At 50.0% G+C, this 10,708-nt stretch overlaps 1 protein-coding gene across 1 annotated transcript in view; it reads right to left on the bottom strand.

Annotated features, from left to right (window-relative positions):
* The window catches only part of LOC101639622 (prosaposin), a 33,316-nt gene extending 26,164 nt beyond the window's left edge, over nt 1–7,152 (bottom strand). The window contains exon 1 of the mRNA XM_013004240.2: nt 7,046–7,152. Coding sequence (XP_012859694.1) covers nt 7,046–7,085 — 40 coding nt within the window. The 5' untranslated portion in view covers nt 7,086–7,152. The remainder of the gene's footprint in view (nt 1–7,045) is intronic.
* Between the last annotated feature and the right edge of the window lie 3,556 nt (nt 7,153–10,708).

A 10,708-nucleotide genomic window follows, 5' to 3' on the forward strand; every position in this document is an offset into this window, starting at 1 on the left:
TGATACCAAGGGCTCAAGTAGAAAGCAAATGTTTTGAGAATGATGATGGCAACAAATGTACAAATGTGCTTGACACAATGGATGGATGTATAGATGTGATAAGTTGTATGAGCCCCAATAAAATGATTTTTGAAAAAATGAGGTCGGCTTACCTATATTAGCCTGGAATGATCTCTAAGCAATAAGGAAGGAGGAGGACAAGTCTCCTTTCCGACACTACTTCCATCAGACTGGCACAGCGTAAAGGTCTGGAGGGCACCGGCGACACTGAGCGTGGGCAGCAGCCAGAGAGGGAACAGACCAGAGGACGCCAAGGTGCTGAAGTCATTTTGAAGAGTACTTGAGCAATTCTTGTCAAGTTGACAACACACACACCCTTCGTTCGGGCTAAGTCCTCTAGAGCAGCAGTTCTCAACCTGTGGGTCAAGACCCGTTTCTCAGGGGTCACCCGATCCATAACAGTAGTAAGATGACAGTGATGAAGTAGCAACGAAAATGTTATGGTTGGGGGTCACCCCCACATGAGGAACTGTACGAGAGGGTCAGGAAGGTTGAGAACCACTGCTGCTCTAGAGAAACGCTGTCCACCTACACAAGAAGGCATATGCGAGAAAATCTACAACAGCTTGTCACAGGGAAATAAAAACAGAACAAAACAAAAAAAGCAAACAGGATGCAAATGTCTACCCAGAGTGGAAGGGTATACTCCCCATTGAAAGGGACCCCAGCAGTGTGGTCGAAGGCTAAGAAAAGTCAATGGTGGGAGCCCACCAGCCATTTTGCAGGAGCAGAGACCTGGTGAAGACCACAGCCTTGCAAACTCTATAAGACAGTTCCAGTCTTTCCTAAACGGGAAATCAGCTCAGCACCCAGCATGCTGTAGTAGAGATGAATGAAACAGAACTGACTATGTCAACACATACGAACCCCAATGGCAGACAAATGAACTCAAGAATAAGTACAGTATTTGTCAACTGTTTCAAATCTGCAAAGCATGACTGTCCAATCAACACCCCACTGGGAAACGAATGTTCAGTAAACAACAAACCCAGAAAAGTGGTTACTAACTCTGAAGGGAGGTGGGTTGTTAGGGTTGATTTCTTAACCCAGGTTTCCATTAATTATTATTCCTGGCGTGGTGGTTACGATTTCGGTTGTGATCCTCAAGGTCTGCCGTGGGAGAAAGACAGTGCTTTCTACTCCCATAAGAGGGAGTTCTACCCTGGCCTATCCGGTGGCCATGCATCGGCATCCATTCAAGGGCTGGGAAAGGGAGCTGGATGTCTACAAGGGCAGGTGCGGTGGTCATGAGCTGGGCCACTAGCCACACATTCCGCAGTTTGAAACCACCATAGGCTCCCTCCTGGAGAAAGAGAGCACTTTCTACTCCAGCGAAGAGTCTGTCTGGGAAACGCCTATCGGCAGTTCACGCAGTCCTACAGGGTGGCTGAGTGGGCCTGGGCTGGTGGCCGTGAGACGAAGGGCAAGGGCAGAGCAGTCAGTGGAACATACTGTGCGGGCGCCGTGAGTCACACTGAGTCGGAGTCCAACGGATGGCAGTCAGCAAGTGCATGCAACAGAAAAAGGGAACAGAAAACGCCCCCACCGATGTGCAGGAGCAGTCCCTGGAAGGTCCTAGAGAAGCTGCTCACAGGCTGGGGAAAGCCTGGAAGCCAGCAGGAGGAGCCATCCTTTTTGCCCGGCACAGCGCTAACTGGTCGAACTGGTTTACTGCAAGGAGCTATTACCTAGCTCATCTGCTTGTGGTGGGGAAACCTGCCTGCAGGATGTGAGAAGACTTGAACCAGGTCCCCAGAACGCCAGCAGCTTGTTAGCAGAGTGGCAAGGTTACTGGGAACCTGCCCCGAATCTGCTATCAGGACTGACCTAGTGCCTAAACCCAGCTGCCAGAAGGATGAACTCTCAACTCCCTCCAGCCTGTTTGCACCAGTAATTACTGGGTCCAGCATATATATTTATAGTGAGTCAACTGCATTTGTTCGTTAACCTTACAACATCCTTAGAGATAAAGACGGCCAGGGGAAATCACAAAAATCAAGGGCAAAGAAGGGTCACTGTGCTAGCCAGCCAAGAACATTGACAAATAACTTGTTTTTATTAGTGACGTGGTAGCAAAGCAGAGCCCTTTCACACGGTAACTTTTTTATCAGAAGCTCCTGGTGACACAGTATCAGATCCATTTTACACACGAGGAAGCACAGGGCTTGGAAAACAAGTTACTTAACAAGGGAATGGACCAGGGTCACCGAGCAAGCGAGAGATGTGGGACAGAGGGAAACCTTCATCCCACAGGCCCACCTCGGTCCCAAGCTGCCTCCCCCTGATCACTGTGTACGGTTGTTTAACTAGTCTACGTGTATTTCAGAGGGCACACGGGGCAACGCCATCAGTTTTGAGTACGGAGAGGTCTTCTAGACCTTCCTTCCCGGGGGCAGAGCCAAACAGAAGGCACCCTAGGTTGAGAATCTAGAAAGTCCTGGATGGAGGGCAGCTTCACACAGCTTGGCCTTCAGAACCTCCCAGCCCTCGCTCACTAGCTGCCCCAATTAGCAACACCCCCCTCTCCCCCTTCCGCTCAGGCCCCAGCCTGGCCATTCCAGTTCCACACACCAAGGTCTCCCTTCCTTCCCCGACACAGAAACAGCCATGCCTCTCAATCCAACACCCAGGGCAGGCTCAACCTGTTCAACGCAATTAAGAACAAACCCCAACCCACGGCCATCGAGTGGACTTCAACTCACAGAGCCAAGCATTAGCCAAATTATTGGCTGGCTGATACAAATAAACCCTTCAGGAAATAGACTCACCTTTTTGCACAGAATAAAAGTGTTTTGCTAATGATAACCATTGATTTTTCCAAAATTCCTGGCAGGTGAGATCTGTTGCTATGACTGCTACAAAAATCACAGAAACCTTTATTAAGCAAAAGTATCAATAGATGAAGCCACAGCTTCTTGCCATTTTCTCCATCTAGTTATTTATTCACACTGCAGAAAGCCAGAGGTGGTGTCTCATCTCACCCTTCCCTAAAAGGATTCTACACTGATCTACATCACCACAAAGCAGCAGGCTTCGCATAATCAGGGCACTCAAATAATGCTCCTTCCCCAATGTTCTTTGAGTTTGGGGCAGGAGTCTGCTGTAGGGCAGATGGGGTAAGACTTTCCAATGAAATCCTCTATTGCTACCCTTACAAAATTAGCAGGTGGCATTAAAAATAAAAATCCCTGAACACAACTTTCTGGTCTTTTTCTCACCAATGCAGTTTTCGAAGTTTCTCAAACCTTTATCCAGCTCTGTGGTCAACCTACGTCCTTCAAGAAAATCTTATCAAAATCACCGCTTTGGGTCCCAAAAGGCAGTCGCCATACCTTGAACTTAACTGGCCCAGCAAATCCCCTCAGAAATCAGTTCTTGATTGGACCTTTTGGGGGGAAGCCACGGCCCCCCATTAACACATGTACTGTGTTCATAATTTATAAATTATCAAGGGCTCGTGAGGGAGAGAGGGGAGGGGAGGGAAGGAGGAGAAAAAAATGCGGAGCTGATACCAAGGGTTCAAGTAGAAAGCAAATGTTTTGAGAATGACGATGGCAACAAATGTACAAATGTGCTCGACACAATGGATGGATGGATGGATTGTGAGAACAGCTGCATGAGCCCCAATAAAATGATTTTAAAAAACAAAATACAAAATAAAATAATCAGACTAATGTGTTACTGAGAGGGCTTGTCCGCAGAGACAGCCCATGCAAGTAAGAACTGGAACACTACTGGCCACATTCTTTTTAACTGACCCTCATTAAATAGGTGTAGACAAACCAACCATCAACCTTATGCATTCGAAGCCTCCCTGGCTCTGGGCAGGGAAAGCACCAGCCAGCTGGTTGACCACTCCACCAAGAACAGCCCAGGCAGCTAAGCTCTAGGTCACAAGCCAGGTGCTTACCCATGTGAACTCATGAACATGAGCTTCACCTTTTCCCAGAGGAACCATTCATTCCATACACACACACACACACACACACACAGAAACACACACACAGCAAACATCGCAGGGGCACAAGTTAGCAACGTGGTGTCCTTTGGGGCACGTGAGACCATGTGAGGAGTGTGACATCCTAAAGGGGACTTCTGGGTTCAGGTAATACTCAACGCCTTGGCCTGGGGGCTGGTTACTTAAGATGATCACTCTGCAATCATTCACTAAGCTGCACATTTAAAACCTGCCTGGTTTCCTCCAAGGAAATCAAAAGCCATTGAGTCTTTTTTAAAAATCAATAGGCCCATGTGAGCTGAGCAAGCACTGTCTGACGTCTGGCTTCCCTGCTAAACAGCTGGTGATTTGGAAAGGCGACCTCTGGTGCCTCGGTGTCTTCAATCTTTAAAGGAGAAGAATTCTCACTTTACCAGCATTTCACAATCTTTCTGAGCAGAGATGACTGGGAAGGACAGAAAAGTCCAGGAGCCCTGGTAGTGTATCAGGCACACGTTAGCTGCTAACTACAAGGTCAGCAGTTCAGAGCCATCAGCCTGTCAAGTTACAGTCTCAGAAAGTCAGAGGAACAGTTCTACCTTGTCCTACAGGGTCGGCATCAACTTGATGGCAAGGAGCTTGGTTTCTGGATTTCTCCCCCTACGAGTTTTCTTAAACAACCTGTTTGAGTGGCACTGTCTCAGAAGCAGCCGCACTGTGCACCTGAAGGTCAGTCAGTGGGGTTCAAAGTTACAGCCTCTGAAACCCACACAAGGCTGCTGAGAGTCCAAATCATGGGGAAGGCAGGAGGCTTAGGGTGTTTTTGGTTTGGGTATGCTTGTAATATGTCTCTATACCATGCTGCAATACATGAAATTCTGTTGTCATTTGCTTATGTGCAATGTTATGATTTACTGACATCGAGAATCAAAGGCAGCAATTACAAAAACTTGGAAAACAGAGAGGTGTTCGACTTATGGCAGAAAAGAGGTATTTGACTTACACAGCAGAACTGAGCTAGAGTAAAGCCATCAGAACAGAGCCTTACCCTGAGTTGGGGACTGTGTGTAACTGAAAAAGCAAGACACCTTACCACCAGGACATACATCCCTACAACACCAACAACACAGAGGCTCTGGCCGATATAGAAGGACACCCCTGGAAGGTCAAATTGAACCAGCAAACTCCTACAGTGTCCTGGATATAGACCCTGACTGCAGTATCTCCCACTTTCATTAGCAGACACAGCACCAAGGTAATTAAGAATCATTACATTTATGCTACCAAAAAGCAACCTGGCAAGTGAGAATTCATTCATTCATAATCAGCAAGTAATCACCATCTTACAGGATCCCAAGGGCCAATGTTAAGATTAGGCCATTCCAAGAGGGCTTTGAAAAGTTCGTGGAAAAATAGAATTAAAAGATAATGGAATTTTCCCATGAATATTTTGGAAGTTCCTGTGTATAATGGCCACCCATTGACTCAGGTGCCCAGGCAAGAGGTCGCCGGGTTAACTAATATTCTGGCTAACAACGCTCCCACACATGCCAGACACAGACTGCACATTTCCAAAGAGACCATCTAGTCCCGTTTTGAGTGATTCGAAACTCCAAGAGTCTTGTGAGGAGTGACTCACTGCCAGCATGAACTAAAACTGTAAAAAAAAGAAGAGAAAAAATATGCTGAATCATATAGAAAACCCACAGACATGTTTGTTTACTATGCAAACTTTGAAATAACCCAGGCAGGCAAAAATTAATTTTCTCCAGGAGTGTGACGCCAAAAAACATCTTTCTTTCCGAGCAGAGCAAGTAAAACCAGGCTAACAGTTCAGCTGGAGAAGGTCAAGCCATTCTGGGGGGGTCACTGACAGAGAAAACATTCCTTAAGGTATTTCATGTCATAACTAGCTACCGCGTAGTTCTTCGGTTTTTTCCTACCCCCTGTCATCCATTTTCTGCTGCTGCTTATTAAAATATGGGTAGCTGCACCACAGAAGTGGACCCCTAACCCGCATCTAGCTAACTAGGAAAACTTGAACCTGGGCATTGAGAATTAGAGGGTCGGGAATTAGTGGGGTGGGGCCTTATTTCTCTTCAGTGGGGTACAGAGACCTTTTGTCTCAAAACACCCACCCTTGGGATCCTCGCCTCAGAGAGAGTAAAAATCTGACCCCACAGCTATCCAGCGCTGCAATGTCCATGGTCAATCAACCTCGCTCCTTGGGCATGAGGAGGAGGACGCCATGAGGAGATGACGGGAGAAACAAACGAAAGGGGACCGGTGCGTGAAAGCACTCGGCCAGAAGGCGGAGGTACGGGGACCTGCTCCTCTCAAAGGGAGCTCCGGCTGACAGAATTGCACAGCCATCGGAACGGGTCTAAAGCGCTCGGTGCACGCGGCGTTCTCAGGCGCGTCTCGCCTCCCGAGATGAAGGGCCACTAGGAAATGGCTGTTCGGGGCAGTTTAAAGGCGACGAAACGGGGACTCTACAGGACCCCAACACCTCACATGCCCCTTCCCGACGGAGGACTGGGAGCAGCTACAAAGGTGAGGGCAATACCGAACAACAGAGACGATAACGACGTGCTTCCGGCAACTAAAATACCCTTCACCGCGAGGGCAGCCGGCCAAGAGTCCATGACCGGCCGCCCAGGGCCCGGGCCGGCTGGGTCACGCGCTGCCAGCTGCAAACAAAGCCGCCGGAGGGGTCACCCTCCAAGACCCACCCCAACAGCCGCAGGGGCGGCCCCCGGAACGCGGGCACCACCCGGGACCGCGAGAGGGGCCACTTTCCGGGCCTGACCGGCCGCGGCCGCTCGCCCCCACCTCAAGTAAGGAGTGGCCAGCCGGCCAGCTCCCGCAGCCCCCCCCACCCCGCCCGACACGGCCCCCCGCGAGCACGGGCCGGCGCGCGCGCCTGCGCACTGCCCGCCGCTGGCGACCCAGGGCTGGAGAAACCGCCCGAAGGCTGAGGCCCGGCAGCGTTCGCCCCGAGGCGGGGACCCCTTTCCCCTTCCCCAAGCTGGGGGACCCCGGGCTTACCCACGCCCAGGAGGCTGGCCAGAACCAAGAGCGCGTACATGGCGCTAAGCGAACCCGCAGTCTGCAATGCAGAACGTCAGCTGACCCTCCGCCGATATAAACCTGCCCTCCCGAAGCTGCTCACTGCGCAGGCGCAAGCTCCGCCCAGGCTGGACCCGCCCGGTTCCTCCCCCAGCCTGACTCAGCACCGCCCAGCGCGCCTGCGCGAAGGGGCGGGGCCGGCCCGGGACAGGGGCGGGGCCGGGCCAGGAAAGGGGCGGGGCAAGGGGAAAGACGCGGAGAGGGGTCGTGAGCAGCAACGCTACTAATAAATGTTAGCTATCAAAGAAGTTAAAGATCTTTTAAGCCTCGCGTTTTTCTTGTGATGTGCTGTTGCCTATTACTGGTACCATTTTACACAAGCGAATCAAGATTCCAGAAGAACAATGTCGTCCAACTTGGGAGATTCAAACCCACCAGGTGTCTAGGGCTGAAGCTGCGGCAGTCTGCTCCCGAGGGGCTTTCTTTACCCACCCACTCAGTGCAGTGAACGCTGCCTCGTAGGATTCACACCCACCAGCTGGCACACACAGTCTCCTAAATCGTATTTTTAGTATTTAGCCGACTGAGGTCAGCATGTGCACTGTTTTTCCCCTGAACGTTCTACACACACACTCACTTCCCTCATAAACAGCATTTTCCAATATTATTTAGTCTTCCCCTGGGCGTCTGTGGTGATCTGTCCAACCTTTCTGAGGAGGAACCGGGGTGAGGAGTAAAATGTGGCGAGAACAGACATGACTCAGCTATTGGAGAAGGAAGGCAGGATGGGAAACTTAGATCTGAGAATTTGGATCCAAATTCTGAAGCCTGGTGGTACGGTGGTTACGGGGTGGCTGCTAACCCAAAGCACCCAGTTCAAGCCCACTGATCACACCAAGGTGCGGGATGCAAAAGGCTTCCCAGCTTTGTCTCCCCCAAAGAGATGCCAAACATTAGAGGATGCTTGCCAGCACATGGTGTGAGGTCAGATGCTTAGAGATAGTCTCCCTGAAGGCTTGCAGCCATCAGTCTGGTCCACTGTAGGTGGGGCTCACACCCTACTGATAAGGATAGTAACTGTTTCCATGGAGAGCCAGAGAACAGGTCAAACCTGCTCAGTGACATCCAAAGTTAGGCTGCCATCCTGAATCTAGGATCCGCCCATCTTGTCACAGGTCTGCCCCCAATCCCTCCCCTTCCTATTGCATGTGTACTCCTAGATCGTCCCCCTCTCAATACTGTATTACCTATAGTACAACCCTTTCCTGTGACATGTGTTAGTAATAAAGAGCTCTCTCTCCCCCATCCTCTCTCCCTCAGTCCTTGCTCCCGTTCCCTCTCCCCTTGTCCTCCTTCCCCTCCCTCTCTCTCCTGCCCTGTACCACCAAGAGGAGCAGAGGGGAGCATGCTACCATGAAATGTGTCTGACTCCATTATTTCAATCTCTCCTTATTCTCTATGAATATATATATATATAAGTATATATACCATACAATTGCACCTATCGAACCCGAGATTAATTGTGGGGGGCTGGCCTTCCCCCACACCAAGGGAGAAAGATGAGGCTGTCTGCTCCTATAAAAACTTTAATCTCAGAAACCTTCCAAACTCACTGGGACTGAGTGGGTTCTTTTCAGGAGTAGAAAGCCGCATCTTTCTCCCACAGAGTGCTGGTGGTCTCAAACTGCTGACCTTGTGGTTAGTAGCCCAACACATCTGAACCCACTATGCCACCAGGGCCAGAAATGCAAGTAGTAGTTCTGCTCTAGCCTATAAGGTTGGAATCCACTCTCTGGTGGTGGGTTTGGCTTAGATAACAATCTACTAGAGGCCCAGGAGATGAAGGAAGCTGCCCAGCTCTGATTGAAAACTGGAATCTGAACAGGCTCAGTGCTCACTCAGGTTTATCAGGGAAAGGGACAAGTTCCCTCACACCCTGCCCTAGGGACAAGTATCTCCCAGTCACAAAGGGTGAGAATTAGCCCATTGGGACAGGCCCTTAGGCATCATCTAGAACAGTGGTTCTCAACCTTCCTAATGCCATGACCCTTTAATACAGTTCCTCAGGTTGTGGTAACCATAAAATTATTTTCATTGCTACTTCATAACTGTAATTTTGCTACTGTTATGAATCGGGTGACCCCTGTGAAAGGGTCGTTTGACCTCCAAAGCAGTCTCGACCCACAGGTTGAGAACTGCTGATCTAGAACCTTCCATTCGGTTCCTATGGGGATACTGAAGCCCAGAGAGGGAGGAGAATTTGTCCACCATCACACGTGAGATGGAGTCTACATAGAACCTGGCCTGGACCCACCCAGGTCTCTTGACCTGGGAGAGAAAAACCCAGCCTCCCCCAGCACCCACAATCTTCAATTCTCGCTTAACAACAGCCCACAGAAGGAACTGGAGGCTTTCAGTTCTCTACGCTGTGGCTCTTACTTCCCTTGTGGAGCAAGGTGGGGAAGTGCGCACCACAGCGGGGGTGTCCCTGGGTCAGCAGGCTGTCGAAAGGACAAGATTTTGTCTAAGCCAAACGCTTCATATGCACCCGCCACCGCCACCACTCCCCCACCCAGATGGAGCAAGTACAGGTGCACTCTGCAAGCTTCCGGGCAGGAGCATGTGCAGACCATGCCCACAACCAGCCCTGAGGGAAGACCTCCTCCCCCAGCTCCTTGCCAATGGAGAAAGCAGAGTTTTGTATTCTACACAAAGGTTACATGAGTCTAAGCCAAAGGGAAGCTTAGAGACCTTCAGGTAGTATCCAGGAAACCAAGCTTCAGGTGTCCTCCACTTCCCTGTAAGGCTTGACTTGGGTGTCACTCCCCCCCACCCAAATATGTGTCAGCTTGGCGCGGCCATGATTTTCAGTAGTATGTAATCACCCTCTATCTTTGTTAGTGATGTAATGATTCTATACATTAAATCTTGCTCTTCGATGTCAATGAAGGAACTCTGGTGGGGCTGTTGGGTGAGCCTTGGATGAGGAGGTCTACAGGCCAAACCCATGGCTGGTCCTCAGGAGGAAGAGGAGGCTGCCTGCTCATGGAAAGGTTTATGGTCTGGAAACACTATACAGGGTCACCGGAGTCCGAATTGATTTGAAGGCAGTGTAGATGGAATGATGTTAACAAGGCAGGATTAGAAGCAGTCGTGTTAATGAGAAAGGATATAATCTACAAAAGGAAACTATATTTTGAGTCAGTCTCTTTTGAGACATAAAAAGGCAGAGATCAAAGGGACCTATTACCACCAGGAAGGAAGAGCCAGACCCTATTCTTTGGACCCAAGGCCCCTGTGCTGTGAACCTCCTAGACCCAGGGGTAGATTGGGGCCAAGATACATGAAAATCTCCAATGGATACCAAAAATTAAACAAACTCACTGCCATCAAGTCCATGCCGACTTGTGTGGGCCCTATAGGACAGGGCAGAACTGCCCCCGTGGGTTTCCAAGATCGTAACTCTTTAAGGGAGTCAGAAGCCTCTCTTTCTCTTGCAGAGCAGCTGGTGGTTTTGAACTGCCAACCTTACAGTTAGCAGCACAGCATGTAATTACTATGACACCAGGGCTCCTCCAAGGGACACCAGGCCCACAGATACGGAAAATATACAAGGACTTCCACCTAGAGCAGCGGTTCTCG

The sequence above is a fragment of the Echinops telfairi genome, unplaced genomic scaffold, assembly GCF_000313985.2.
Source record: "Echinops telfairi isolate 266 unplaced genomic scaffold, ASM31398v2 ScPeMD7_70;HRSCAF=299, whole genome shotgun sequence".
NCBI classification, from domain to species: Eukaryota; Metazoa; Chordata; class Mammalia; order Afrosoricida; family Tenrecidae; genus Echinops; species Echinops telfairi.